This window comes from Taudactylus pleione, unplaced genomic scaffold, assembly GCF_031769625.1.
Source record: "Taudactylus pleione unplaced genomic scaffold, aTauple2 ptg000393l, whole genome shotgun sequence".
NCBI classification, from domain to species: domain Eukaryota; kingdom Metazoa; phylum Chordata; class Amphibia; order Anura; family Myobatrachidae; genus Taudactylus; species Taudactylus pleione.
In genome coordinates this window covers 9393538-9408764 of record NW_028284794.1, presented here as the reverse complement: position 1 = coordinate 9408764, position 15227 = coordinate 9393538, and the positions used below count along the sequence as shown (strand labels likewise).

The following is a 15227-nucleotide window of genomic DNA, read 5'->3' as shown; positions in this document are numbered from 1 at the left end:
CCTACAAAACCATCTTGCCAGCCAAACCCCATGTAAAGTGCATTTGCCAATTCTGTTATTATACATTTTAAAAGACGGAAAAAAAATATTTTCTATATTTTATTAATAAAATGTTTATATTTACTGTTTTGCACCCGGACACATTCGTACACACACGCGCAGCACGCACACATCACAGGGGTCTCTGTCACAACTTGGAGGCATCTGTAGTGGAGGGGGGAGATGGCTGCGGGGTCTTGCTTTCTCCAGCGGGTGGAAGCGACACGACAATATATTTCTGCATCCCGCTGCTGCCCCCTGCTGCGGATCCCCCCACACCGCTGGTCTGACCACCTGACACAAGCTTCACAATGGGCTGGACTCCTGGCGGGCAGGAAGTGGAGGAGGAAGGGCCTCCGGTGGGCGTTAGCACCTAGAAGAACAGAGAACGAGAGATCAAAGGCTGCGGGTGATGCAACGAGAAACAGTATTCATTCTAGCCCACTGCACCCGTCACACTCCGTGCAGTACCCGTTTCCTGCCTGGGGGTGTCACTCTCTGCTTTGGTGCTTCTAGCACGCTCAGCTGAAGCAACAAACTACTAAGATACAGACCAGTGTGCGCTAGAAACACAAGATCAGAGAGCGACACCCGCAGGCGGCGAGGGGAACTGCATGGGTCGTGACAGGTGCGGGGCGCTAGAATGAAGATTAGAGAAAGATTAGTAACGCAGCACAGAGGAAACGAGCTGGGCGCGGGAAGCCTAGGCCAAGCGTGAGCTAGCTGTGGAGCATGCAGGCAAAGCTTGTGCCGGGCCCGGGAGCCCAAAGCGCGAGCTAGTTGTAGAGCGTTCTGGCTAAGCGCGCGTGGGGTGCCTAGGATAAAGCGAGAGCAAGATGGGGCGCCCAGGCTAAGCTCAAAAGTGCATAATACAAGAAAAGGGAAGATCACACAAGATGAAGAGGGTCCTGCATAAAAAAAAGGGGGGATTATTGGCATAAAAGGGTACAGGAACACAATTCAAGGTGGAGGGTCGGGGAGAAAAGTAGCTGAGGTTTGTAAGGAAACAGAAGTGTTTCATGGGGGAGAAAATGTACAGTTACCTGGGTCCCGGTGCTCCCGGCTGAAGACACCACGATGTACTTGGTGGGCGGTGGCGAAGGCTGGGTTGGAGTTGCAGGACGGGCACTTACTAAGGTCTGTACCGGCAAAGTTAAGGACCCTGTCACCTTAATTATTCCCGATGGGCGAGGGGATGGTGTGATGGAGCCGGAGGGCGTCTGGGAGAGGGTGAGAGTGGGACGAGGCTGGGAGAGGAGAAGACAAAAAAGAACATGGTGAGTATTGGGGATTGAGAAGAGACACGATAACATATGACACAACGCCATCATGGCTACTAACACAGCCCCCCCCCCTCCCCGAAGGTTACACTACATGCACTAGACCACGTGAGATGACGCAGGGTGTTACCTGAGTGACCGTCAGCGTTGTCCGGTTCACCTGTGGCCCCTGCAGAGCGCTCTGCGCTCTGGCCTTTAACACGTGAGAGCAGAGCGTAGCACCCAGAAAGCCGTAATCCGCCCGGTACGCTTCGGGTATGTCCGGGGCAGCGCGCTGCTTGACGAGCACCGGAGCTGTGTGTTTCTATAAGACGAGAATAATTAAAATACACATCACTCCTGTACAGTAACAACACACACACACACACACACACAACCCAAACTAAGGTCAGCACAACAATCGTGAACTCACACACAGACACACACAGTTAATACCAGAGGACACTATTATCGATAGGGCAAAGTGCTGTGACATTATAAAGTTGGAGAACCCTGGAAGAATACCTTGATAGGCGCTTACTGCCTGCCCTGTGTTATCAGAGCATATCTCTTTACTAAGCCTTTCTCAGTGTCATATTTCTTTGACTGCTTGGATCAAGTAAAAAAAAAAAAAGGATCAAGGATCATTTATAATCTACAACAATTCATCTTTATTTTATTTCATATATTATATAATAATAATAATAATAAATGTTATTTTTATAGCACTATTCTCCAAATAGGACTCAAAGTGCATAAAAGCAAGTTAAAGTTCTGCAAAAAAAAAGGCAAATAATAGATGCGGTTTATTAGATTTGTATTATGTACACCAGTGTCTCCCCAAGCCCCCCCCCCCCCCTGCAGTGCATGTTTTCCAGATCTCCTAATTGGTGCACAGCTGTAGCCATTACTGTCTGACACATTTTAAAAAAGACCCACACAAGTGGGGAAAATTATTTCACTGAGGAGATCTGTAAAACATGCACTGTTAGGGGCCCCTGAGGACTGGGGCTGGGAAACACTGATGTACACTGAACATAGATCTTTGCTGGTGATGGAATGCTGTCACATAACACGCACCCACTATCACACATAAAAATTGTCACTTTTTGATCCCGTGCCACGTTCCCTTGAGAGAGGAGGTTGAAAAAGGTCATATTGCATCGTTAATTTTATTACCGAAGATTAGAATAATAATTGCTGATTACACACTATGACCCTTTTTTTCCAATGTTTCCTCATACTGTAAATCTTTGAAATAACAGTGACAGGCACCCAAAATGGGTGGCCCTGTACACACAGATACCGATGACACAAATGCGCACACTGCGAGCTCACACAAACGCCGATACAAAGCGCAATGCAGGACATTACCAGCAGGAGGCTCTGTACATGGTCAGCTCCGATCTTATCAATGTTGGATATCACCGGCCCCTCCAGAATGGCCCGGAGCCGCTCTCCCTCCACCGCCAAGTGTGGGACGATCACAGTTTTGATAACCTGAGTTAAGGGAACAGAGATATCAGCCACAACCAACGTACACACAAATTTTTTTTTTTGCTATTCCAAAAATACCCCTAAAAACTCACATCCGGTCCTAGTTCTGCCAGGCCGGCGATGGATCCATATCGTGTGGTCCAAGGCGTACGGTCATCAACCCAACTCTGTGATAAAGAGACAGCAAGAGATATTGGGTGGGGGGTGGGAGCAGAGAATACAGCAATGGGCATCTGACAGTTGAGTTAGAAAAATGCAAATGTCTTTCTGTGAAAGGTTGTAGTGAAGGTGGAATGTTCGTCCCGTGTCGCGTGACAGCGATAAAGCTCTGGAGGATGTTGTGTTCCGTGTCTTCCTGCTCTCATGTGACGGGCAACAACATCTCCCACATAGCAACTACTGAGCTCAAATTATTAGTGATTACGGCCTCGCAGCTGCATCAGGAGACTAATGGGAGCTCAAGGGAGAAGGAGATTTCAGATTCAGAGACGGCCATCATCAACAGGGTACATTCAATTTAATGTATTAAAGTGCCCCCATTATCTGCAAAAATACAACTCCGGCATCCGCATCTTATCTAAACCGACAATTCTGTGAGTAAAGAAATGGCACCCAGGGGGCAATTACTAGAGAGACCAGCCACAAGCAATTAGCGCTACCAGGAGGGGGGGTCCCATGTCCTGGATGCCCACCCACCTCAATTTCCTGATGTCCGGTGGTCTAATGTAATTTGCTTTCAGTACAGAGTATCAGATGCAGCTAATAAGACGGCTGTGAACTGGGAGACGGGTTTCCCAATAGAAAATGACACATCGCTGCCATTTCCATAAAACCCTCATTTCCTCCAAGTTTCTAAATTAATAGAAGTCACTGTTGGATTTGTTTTTATTCTGTTTGTGAAATGGGCTAGGATGAGCAATAAGGTACCTCCCCCCCGCCTGCCTGACCTTGGTGAACGTCTTGGTTATCCGCGACTGGATGTTGTTGGTCGTGGTGCTGAAGTTCTTGCAGATCTGTGCGATGAGCCGGGCAGCAAAGTCCCTCAGAGCCCAGTGATTGTCCACGTCTGGCCGGAGGCACAGCTGGCGGCTGACGATACAGGTCATCACTGCTGGGATCAACTCGTGTAACTGGAGGGGAGGGGAATGAGGTCATCATTAATACAGCGTCAGCTTCCTCAGCGCTGCACAATCAGAAGAGGTCTCCTCCATCGCAGTGCACACGGGAGGCAGACTGCACACCAGGGGGGGGGGGGGCACTTACGTATTTCTCCAGGTAGAGGGTTGGGTTGTCCATGAGGGCCTTCACCATGCGCATGAGATAAATGAGCAGCGCCAGGTTATTCTGCACAACGTTCACTCGCACCTGACAGGACGGAACAAGAGAGAGAAAAATGGAAAGTCAGGAGGCAAAGGGGAGAGATGTATCAAGCCTTTGAGAGATAAAGTACTAACCAATCAGCTCCTAACTATCATGTTACAGGCGGTGTTTGCAAAATGACAGTTAGGAGCTGATTGGTTGGTAGTTTGGGGTCTACGTACTTAAGCTGGGTACAATTGTCGACCCCTATCTGACGATTGGTAAGTGCATACACACTTACCAACTGTCGGCCCCGATGTGCCGCACCCGATAGCGCAGCTGGGCGGGCATTTACATGTGCCCACCCAGTTGTGATGTCCGTCACCGGCGGCCTCTGCCGCAAATGTACGAGCAGTCGGGCTGGCTGCCCGTACACATCTGCAGATCGGACATCGGCTGCGCTGCACAGCCGACACGATATTTCTGTGAACGACGCCGTTCACGGACATATCGCTGGTACACAGCCGCCGATACGAGCATGATATATCGGCCGCTCAAATGAACGGCCGAGATATCGGCCATGGCGTACCCAGCATAAGCCTTGGAGAGAGATAAAGTGAAGAGAGATAAAGTACCAGCCAATCAGCTCCTAACTGTCACTTTACAGTCCGTGTTTAAAAAAATAAAAGTTAGGAGGTGATTGGTTGGTACTTTCTCTCTCTCTGCAGCTTAGTACATCTCCCCCAAGATAACAAAAAAAAAACTGCTTCAGAAATATAGACGAGCGGGTCGGAATATTCTGCTTTCAATATCCGTATAAAAATTAAGTTAAGCAGAAAAAAAAAGACACATTAGGGCAATGATGAGTGACTGGCAGTGACGAGGGTTTAACAGTTTTGATGTTGCCAACTTCCTTCCCTACTGAATCCTCCCACCATTAAGCACAGGACTAGAAAGAGGTCTCCATTCAGAGTGTAGCAGGCGAGGCTAATCAGGACGGGAAAAGGACTGAAACAACATGTCTAACCGGAATCGGTTAGGAATCCCGACAGCGGCTGTCCGATATGGGTGAAAGTCCCGATCGTCCCTAAGATAAGTATTCACTAGCCTAATTCCCTCCCCTAACCCTCCTTAGGGGTGCCTAAGCCTAACCCCCCCTCTAAGTGCCTAACCCTAATCTTCCCCCCCCAGTGCCTTACCCTAATTCCCCCCTCCCTGCCGGCCTAAACCTAAGTCCCCCCCAGGGGTGCCTAACCCTAACCCTCCTTCCCCCTAGCCTAACCCTAACCTCCTGGGGGAGGTGCTTAACCCTAAGTCCCCCCGGGAGCCCTAAACCTAACCCTCCCCCCCTTGCGGCTGTCCGCGCCCGGCATCACTTCGATCGGGATGCCGGGCGCCGGTCTCGGTAAAATGACAGGTGTCTAGATTTGGATGTTTGTCATTTAACCCTCGCCGGGATAAAGCAGTGGGAAGCCGGCTGTCGGGATTAGGTCCGCCGGCTTCCCGACTGCATACCCTCTAACCCCCTCTCTCTACAGTCTTCCATGAAAATGTCGCATTAGCGAGTGTGCGCTGCCATCTTTACACGCTTTTTCATAGTTTAAAACATAACCCGTTTCTATTAAAAAAAAAAAAAAATTTAAAATACTACTACTAAAAGGTCGTCAATAAAAATAAATGACAATTATATTTCTTTAAAAGTGCAACATTGATGATGCCATTGGAGGTGATGAAATGACGCCCCGTCATGCCCTCTCGCCCCCTACTCACCCCCTCTGATATGAAAGTGCTAAATCGCGGCAGCATCTGGTACAGGCCCGGGTCGGTAGCGATGCTCTGCAGAGCTTCCTGTAAGAGCCGGAAGGGATCAGTGCATAAGGATGTGCAATGACGCGGCGCACGCGCGTGTGGGAGGTGTACGTTTGCGTGTCTACATACAGCTCTCTTGGCTTCGCAGGAGCCGACGCAGGCCTCCGTGATCTCCTTGTAGTACAGCTGCTGTTCCACGGACAGCTCGTGGATGCTGCGGGGCTTCAGCTTCAGCGGGGCCCCCTCCAGAATGGAGTTCTTCTTCTCCTTGCCTGGGTGGTAGAGTGAGACCAAGGCAAATATAAGAGATCTGCTAACATGGGATATCCGTGATACATGTACACACAACGCTGACCTTTACCCTCTACGGAGTTCGCCCCCTGTCCTTTTCCTTTCAGCCCCCCTTCCTCCTGGCCTGGTTTCGCAGCCTTCAGCGGCTCTGTGGCTTCGATCTTCTGCTGTTCCTTGGGAACTACATGGAAAAGAACATGGTTACAAGAACGTAGGATAGATAAGGGAAATGCAGACGGGAAGGGATCAAAGAGATCGCTTTCTATTTTACAAGAAACAGTACAAAAAAGAAGGATGACATGGCGTTGTTTGCAGAGGACGTTACCTGGAGGAGGGTTTTCTGGGATAGCCGGTTGCACTCCTTCAATACTCAACCAGTGAGCTGAAAAATGTAAAAACATATATAAATAAAAAAGTGACATCAGTAACAGATGCCAAAATACAATGCACATCCCACCAGCAGCTATCTCTGATTGTCATACAGGTACTGGCCGGAATACAATGCACATCCCACCAGCAGCTATCTCTGATTGTCATACAGGTACTGGCCGGAATACAACGCACATCCCACCAGCAGCTATCTCTGCCTGTCATACAGGTTCTGGCCGGAACACAATGCACATCCCACCAGCAGCTATCTCTCATTGTCATACAGGTACTGGCCGGAACACAATGCACATCCCACCAGCAGCTATGTCTGCCTGTCATACAGGTTCTGGCCAGAACACAATGCACATCCCACCAGCAGCTCTCTCTCATTGTCATACAGGTACTGGCCGGAATACAATGCACATCCCACCAGCAGCTATCTCTGCCTGTCATACAGGTACTGTCCGGAATACAATGCACATCCCACCAGCAGCTATGTCTGCCTGTCATACAGGTACTGGCCGGAATACAATGCACATCCCACCAGCAGCTATCTCTGCCTGTCATACAGGTACTGTCCGGAATACAATGCACATCCCACCAGCAGCTATCTGTGATTGTCATACAGGTACTGGCCGGAATACAATGCACATTCCACCAGCAGCTATCTCTGCCTGTCATACAGGTTCTGGCCGGAACACAATGCACATCCCACCAGCAGCTATCTCTCATTGTCATACAGGTACTGGCCTGAACACAATGCACATCCCACTAGCAGCTATGTCTGCCTGTCATACAGGTTCTGGCCAGAACACAATGCACATCCCACCAGCAGCTCTCTCTCATTGTCATACAGGTACTGGCCGGAATACAATGCACATCCCACCAGCAGCTATCTCTGCCTGTCATACAGGTACTGTCCGGAATACAATGCACATCCCACCAGCAGCTATGTCTGCCTGTCATACAGGTACTGGCTGGAATACAATGCACATCCCACCAGCAGCTATGTCTGCCTGTCATACAGGTACTGGCCGGAACACAATGCACATCCCACCAGCAGCTATCTCTGCCTGTCATACAGGTACTAACCGGAACACAATGCACATCCCACCAGCAGCTATCTCTGCCTATCATACAGGTACTGGCTGGAACACAATGCACATCCCACCAGCAGCTATCTCTGCCTGTCATACAGGTACTGGCCCGGAATACAATGCACATCCCACCAGCAGCTATCTCTGCCTGTCATACAGGTACTGGCCGGAATACAATGCACATTCCACCAGCAGCTATCTCTGCCTGTCATACAGGTTCTGGCCGGAACACAATGCACATCCCACCAGCAGCTCTCTCTCATTGTCATACAGGTACTGGCCGGAATACAATGCACATCCCACCAGCAGCTATCTCTGCCTGTCATACAGGTACTGTCCGGAATACAATGCACATCCCACCAGCAGCTATGTCTGCCTGTCATACAGGTACTGGCCGGAATACAATGCACATCCCACCAGCAGCTATCTCTGCCTGTCATACAGGTACTAACCGGAACACAATGCACATCCCACCAGCAGCTATCTCTGCCTGTCATACAGGTACTAACCGGAACACAATGCACATCCCACCAGCAGCTATCTCTGCCTGTCATACAGGTACTGGCCGGAATACAATGCACATCCCACCAGCAGCTATCACTAATTGTCATACAGGTACTGGCCGGAATACAATGCACATCCCACCAGCAGCTATCTCTGATTGTCATACAGGTACTGCAGACTCTGCCCATAGGTACTGTCTCTTCACCGTTCATTATACAGCCATCAGTAAAAGAGATGCAAAGCCAATAGTATATTAAAGTACAACTAGCAAAACTGGAAAGGTCTGATGAAACACATTCACAAAGATGTATAAACATAGACAGACAGAAATACAGTGGGTCACTCTCACCTTTTAAGGACACGTCAAGGGGTACACGTGGCAGTGGGGTGCTGATTATATCACATAGATCTACCTCCTTTTCCTCATAGAAATGAAGCTCCCGGCCACCACCACTTGCGTAGCGGAAGGGCAGAAACTCCTTGGCGTGGAAACCATATATAGGCTGCCGGAAGAGAGAATACTGCTTAACGGAACATGCATGCAGATAGAAGGTCAATTATTCTATCAGTCTAACGCTACTTTTCTAGATTAAGGGAACCTGAATACAGTGGGACACGGGCAGCCTTCAGACACATCAGTCCCTTGCTAATCCGTGGAAACGTTCTTACATCTCATACAGTACATCTTTCCCATATACTCGCCACAGTAACTCAGCATTTACACGTCTCATATTGCTCTCTTACCTCCACATTCTTCAGCTTCAGGGCAGCATCGATGTCATTGGGGGTGAGTTTCTGTCTTTTGCCCACATGCATGAACTTCAGAGCATCCTGGAGAAGGAAAGAGGCCATGAGAGTTATAATGGAGAGAGAAGAGGAACAAAACACTTTGTTATTGAGTTGCTTCACCCCCCCTCCCACCCCGTCTCCGAGATGCCCTCTGACCTGGGTGACCTCTTTTATCCGGAAGCTGACTTCTTGCGCAAGCAGCTGGCAGGTTTCCTCCGATATCTGGGACACCCCTATAGACTCTGCGATCACTTTCATGGACTCGGTGGGGAGGAAGACGTTGCCAATCTTCTTGCCCTCTGCCATGACAGGGCAGCGCGTAAGGAGAGCTTCAGCGACACAGAAAGATACAGACGACATTAAAGAGATGAGTGGGACAAGTGACTGGTAACATTTCCCAGACGTGAATAAATGATGTAAAAATCATCAGGACATTTCTTGCACATCTGCATATAACAGACACTGAGAGAGCAGGTATATGGATTTCCTATAACGTAGTGATTCCCAACAAGCAATATTCTGCCAGCAAATACACCCATACACGAGCCTCGCTGGGGCTTCCATCCCTGTCACACCCCCATCCATGCCTTGAAGACCCATGTCCCTGCCTCGGTGCACCTTTGGCATTCCCCATTCCATGCTATCAACCTTCCGTCCAGAAGACCCTGTCTTGTCATTCCCCGTTCCGCCATATTATCCCCACCCATGTCCAAAGGACCCCTGGAAAGGCTTGTCCCTGTCTTGTCATTCCTCATCCCAGAGACCCCTGTCCCTATTTTTTTATTCCCCAAACTGAAGATAGCCGATCCCCCCTCATGCCAAGGACCCCTGCTCCCTCATTCTAAAGATATCTCCCCGCCATGTTATCGCCCACCCTTTCCCTTAGAACCCCTTGTCCGTCATCCTTTATCCCAAAGATCCCTGAACCTGTCTTATATTCCCCGTCCTGCCATGTTATCTCCCACTCATAACCGAAGGACCCCAGCTCCAGTCCCATCATCGCCGCCCCCACCTTGCCTTAAGAACCTTGACCCTATTTTGTCACCCACCCCTTACTACACCCCGACCCCTCCATTTTCCATAGACTTCCATCCGCCTAATTGCCCCCCACCCTCACAACGGGGTCAGCAGCACTCTGCCCAATCCCCATCTGCCACTGCCGCAGAGACCACTGGCCCAGCTGTGTGACCAGCATCACTGCCCCTGCTCTAGGACCAAGGATCCCTTCTGGAAGCAGTTAGATCCCCTTCCCTAGATTCCCTTCTTCCTCAGCCCTTAGTCACAGAGCCCCCCCACAGCCCTCAGTGCCCCCCCCTCCTGACTCCCCTGGCATTGCCATCCTCCCCCCAGCCCAGGCTATGATACTGAGCACGCCCTGACCCCTCATGCCCGCTCCCACATGACTCTACAACAATCTCTGCTCACCCCAGCTCTCCCCCGTAGTACGCTGCTGTTGCTGCTGTTTCCACAACCACTTCCGGTTTCCAGGTAAACTTCCGGCTGTACCCGACACTATGAAGTCCTGGCAGGGCGGTACACGTCTGACAGTAGTACAGGAAACATACCGCTGCCAGCTAGCAGAGTCACGTATTTGCCAAACAGCAAATAATTCATATCACAATATATAATATATCCATGCAGTGATCGTCTCGCCAGCACATGACAGACTGTAAATAAACAGCTGCGGTGCATCTTCCAGGACCTGTCGTGGAACGCAGCGTGACGAAGTTTGCTTCCGCGTACGCGCCCTGCACGCATGCGCAGTGACTGCACCCCATCCCGCGCTCTAGGGGGAAACCTTAACATGCGCATGCGCAGTCATACACATGCGGAATCTAGAGTATTAAATGAAGCAAACCCTGTAACCCGGAGACCTAGAGCTCAGGCGAGTTTACGTTTATCATTATTCTCAGTTATAAATCACTTGTCGCGGAGGCTTCTGGGAGCTGTAGTCCTGCAGCGGATGGGTGGTCATGTGACTCACTATAAGCCTATCAGCTCCCGAGCTCTGGCCAGTAGTAATGATGGCGGCGATGGCACAGGTGAGTGGCAGACATTGCATGATGGTGATATGATGTTATTGGAGGGTTAAACCAGGAAGCTCCTTGGTGTAAAAGGGGGAAAGGGTTGGAGTGACCCGGAAATCCAACCCAGGTAACTTGCAGGGTTTAACATGGGAATAACCCGTGAAACCCTGCAGTGTAAACGGTGCGATCCGGGTCACGGTGACCTGGATCGTGCCGCGTGCCTGCCGTTTGGCCGGCTTCAGTGGCGCTTGGAGATGACGTCATCTCCAAGCATCCATTTCAACGCTGGAAAATCCGGGTCTCTGCAGACTCGGCTCCAGTGTGAACGGCGCCAGCTGAGGAATATCCTGGGTCCGTGCTGGGGAATTTCCCTGTCTGATCCGGATTGGAACCCTGTTACAACCTCCGGTCAGACCCGGAATGTCGGTATAAAAGCAGTATAAAAGTTTCTCTAACCTTGGAGTGATATGATGCTGGCAAGGTTTATGTATTATTAATATTATTACTAGTGTAATTTTATTGCCATAGGCCATACAAGACCGCTGTACGTGCTTCACGCTAAAAACATGTGTCTGAATTAAAGGACCACTAGGCTTAAAATAAAAAGTCTTAATAACGTTGAAACATATACCGATGTAACCGTCATGAGATTTGAAGGTATTTGTGATAAAGGTTTGATCTGGGGGGAGATATTTCTCCAATGCATGTCAGTCTAGAGGCGTATAGGCCAGCACAAATCTACCATGCTGCACTAAAATGTTGATCCGTTGGTGCGCCCCTACTTGGTTTAAAGCTGCATGACTACCTTAAGTGGCAAATGGGATAATAATAATTTTATTTATATAGCGCTTTTCTCCTAAAAGACTCAAAGTGCTTTACATTCGCCTTTACAGTACAAAATACAAAACAAGCTTAACAAGGGACATTAGTGAAATGCTGGGTGAATAGGTGAGTTTTGAGTCTATTTTTGAAGGACTCTAGAGTGGAGGCCTCTCGAACTGTGCGGGGAAGCGAATTCTGTAGAGTCGGAGCCACAAAGCTGAAGACTCGACCCCCAAACATATTCCGTGAGATTCTAGGTACTGTTAATAGTCCTTCATCAACGGATCGCAGTAATCGAGTGGGACAGTAAGGAATCAGAAGCTGCTTCAGGTACCCTGGGCCATGGTCATGTAGGGCTTTGAAAGTCAGTAAGCCAATCTTGAAAACAATTCGCCATCTGACAGGCAGCCAGTGAAGGGAGTAGAGAATGGGTGTTATGTGGCTGGAACGGGGCTAGTTGGTTAATAGCCTGGCAGCTGCGTTTTGTACCATCTGCAAGCGGTGTAATTCTTTCCCGACCGATGGGATTCCGGCAGTCAGAATGCCGACGTCGATATCCTGACACTAGTCACAATATCGGCGCCTAGATCCTGAAGGTAAGTACTGGGGATAGGGGGAGGTTTAGGGTGCGGGGAGGGGGAGGTTAGGTTTAGGGACCGGGGAGGGAGGGAGGATTAGCGAGAGGGGGCAGGTTACGTTACTGACCAACAAAGTGTCTGTATTCTAACCCTGTTGGGATGCCAGCGTCGAGATTCTGACTGCCGACGTCCTGTATGTATTCCGTGGTAAAAGTATTAGTTTAGAATGGGGGTGTGAGTGGGAGGAGTAATATAGAGCCAAGGAGTCTGTTATTGCGGGTTCTCCCTGGTCCTCCAGTACACAAACGTCACACAGTCCCACTCTTCATCCAGGACTGTGAGACTTAGCACGGAGCCCAAGGAAGAATGGATGCGTGAAACAGCCCCCACTGATGGGTGAAGCTTAGTGCTCCACACTTTCCCTAGCTGGTAGACAACCTAATCAGTTTTGCTTACATATAAATGAAGGCGTCATGTTTATGGGTTGGGCCGGCATAAAAAATACATTTTTTAAGCCTTCATGTTAAAATTTTTTCACAAAGTCCACTGTGTCCTCCTTTTCCTTTCTCCCACAGTATGTGACGTCACCCCTCACATCCCATGATATTCCCGGCACCCCACATTCCGTACACATTCTCCTAGAAGGTTACTGCAGGGATGTGGGTGTGGATTGTTTCCAGGCTGATGGCTCAGTCACACTCATCCGTGGCCCCCTGACTGTATTAGTGGACACTGCTGGCCCTTGGTCTCGTGACTTCATCCTCCATTCCCTGCAGAGCCGTGGTGTCTCCCCCGATGAGGTGACAAATGTTATCTGCACCCATGGACACTCCGATCACGTGGGCAACCTGAACCTTTTCCCCAAGGCCGAGATTCTGGTGTCGTACGACCTCTGGCGGGACGGCTCCTATGTCTCTCACAACTTCCGTGGGGGAGACCCTTACCTGTTACCTGGTGGAGAAGGGCTGAGAGTGGTGCCAACACCAGGCCACACAGGCAGTGATGTAACCCTCCTTGTCCCTGGCACAGCACTTGGCACAGTGGCGGTAGCCGGGGACGTGTTTGAAAGAGATGGAGATGAGGACACCTGGAGAGAACTTAGCGAGAACCCAGAAATACAAGAGAAGAGTCGAAGGGCTCTACTGGAGTTGGCCGATGTCATCGTACCTGGACATGGACCACCATTCAGGGTAGTCCGGGCTGGACCGGAACCTGGGCCTCCATAAACTGTATTAAAAAAAAATATATTTTTTTGGTCTAAAACATTTTTTTTTTAATGTTTTGCAACCATGGGTAACCCCAGGTGCCGCGCGGGAAGTGTACTGTATGGCGTATGGATGCTAGGGGGTATATTTACTAAAGTGCAAGTTTTTAGAGGTGGAGATGTTGCCCATAGCAACCAATCAGATTTTACTTCTCATTTATATAGCACCTTCTAGAAGATAATAGGTAGAATCTGATTGGTTGCTACGGGCAACATCTCCACTTCTAAAACCGGCACTTTAGTAAATGTACCCCCAGATATATGGGGACACATCTGTGTGTACATCTGGTATCTAATCCTTTTATCCAAGATAGTGAGGGCAGCTCCTTCATCGTTTGAACCGATGTTCCTAAAGATTCTGTTGTGAAAAACCATTTGGTTGATCTATTCCGTCCTGGACCTTGAATGTATATAAAGTTAAAACTTTTAAAATAAAGTAAAAAATAAAAAAAGGACGAATTTGCTGATATTTTAGGTAATTAATTAAATTGTTTAAGGAAAATACTGGTCTTTGGGCCTGATTCATAGATTTTACACTATTCCGATGTTTATAGGACAGGGCTTGACAAATTTTTCTAAAACCTAGGAGCCAGGATGAAAGTGTAGGAGCCAGACCCCCCCTTCCCCCGGGGCAGCATTACTGAGCACCTATGCCCCAGGCAAACAACCTCCATGGCCACACCACTAACTGGGTACCCCAGGTAAACCACCCTCCCACAGCCACATTATTGAGCAGCTAACCCCCATCTCCAGGCAACCAACCCCCAGAAAGACCTCCCCTCCGCAGCCAAAAACCCTGGGCAAGCAAAGCCACAACCGGCAGTGGCCGAGCTAGAGAGTGGTGGACCCAGATGCAAGAATATGCTTTGAGCACCCCTATGCAGTTCCCCCAGTAATGGTCCCCCTATGCAGTGCCTCCAGTAGTAGTCCCCACTATGCATTGCACTTAGTAGCACCTCCCTATACAGTGCCCTAGCAACACCCCCCATTATACAGTGCCCCAGTAGCAGCCACCCCCCCTATACAGTGCCCCCAGAAGTGGTGCCCATATATAGTGTCCCCAGTAGTGGTCCCCTTATGTAGTACCCCTTTAATCAGTGCCCCAGAAGTGGTCCCCTCTATGCATTGCCCCAATAGTAGTCCCCCTTATACCGTGACCCCAGTAGTAGTCCCCCTTATACAGTGACCCCAGTAGTAGTCCCCCTTATACAGTGACCCCAGTAGTAGTCCCCACTTTGCATTGCCCCTAGTAGTGCCCCCCCCATACAGTGTCCCCAGTAGCTGCCACCCCCATCTATGCAGTGCTCACACAGTAGCGGCCACCCAAACTATGAGGTGCCCCCACAGTGTCCCCACTAGCGGCCACCCCCTCTATGCAGTGCCCCTTAAAAAAAAAGAAAATGCAACTTACCTGATCCCCGCTCCTGCTGACGACCGCCGCTGTCCGCTCCTCCTGGCCGCTCTGCACTATGGGAGAGACGTCATGACATCTCTCCCAACCTGCTGCGGGGTGAGCCGGAAGGTGGAGCTCATGAGTAAGCTGCAGCCGGCTCACTCCGTGGATGACGCAGCAGCCAATGAGA

General features: G+C 49.7%; 2 protein-coding genes across 3 annotated transcripts; one reads left to right on the top strand and one right to left on the bottom strand.

The window, feature by feature from the left end:
* Window positions 1-86: 86 nt before the first annotated feature.
* Window positions 87-10480, bottom strand: TAF6 (TATA-box binding protein associated factor 6). 2 transcript variants are annotated; one of them, XM_088446154.1, is made up of 15 exons: window positions 10379-10480; window positions 9110-9282; window positions 8909-8995; window positions 8514-8667; window positions 6520-6576; window positions 6259-6375; window positions 6033-6175; window positions 5865-5942; window positions 4059-4160; window positions 3743-3925; window positions 2888-2962; window positions 2673-2798; window positions 1450-1623; window positions 1083-1286; window positions 87-412 (listed from the first exon to the last, which is right to left on the bottom strand). In XM_088446154.1, exons 2-15 carry the CDS (start codon window positions 9257-9259, stop codon window positions 188-190), a joined length of 1875 nt encoding a protein of 624 aa, XP_088302280.1. In that variant the 5' UTR covers window positions 9260-9282; window positions 10379-10480; the 3' UTR covers window positions 87-187. The 2 variants fall into 2 exon arrangements, with proteins under 2 accessions (XP_088302280.1, XP_088302281.1); XM_088446155.1 differs by having other exon boundaries at window positions 6265-6375.
* Window positions 10481-10885: 405 nt separating this feature from the next.
* On the top strand, window positions 10886-13747 carry MBLAC1 (metallo-beta-lactamase domain containing 1). Its single transcript, XM_088446044.1, has 2 exons — window positions 10886-10995; window positions 12956-13747. Exons 1-2 carry the CDS (start codon window positions 10975-10977, stop codon window positions 13604-13606), a joined length of 672 nt encoding a protein of 223 aa, XP_088302170.1. The 5' UTR covers window positions 10886-10974; the 3' UTR covers window positions 13607-13747.
* The last annotated feature ends 1480 nt before the right edge of the window (window positions 13748-15227 follow it).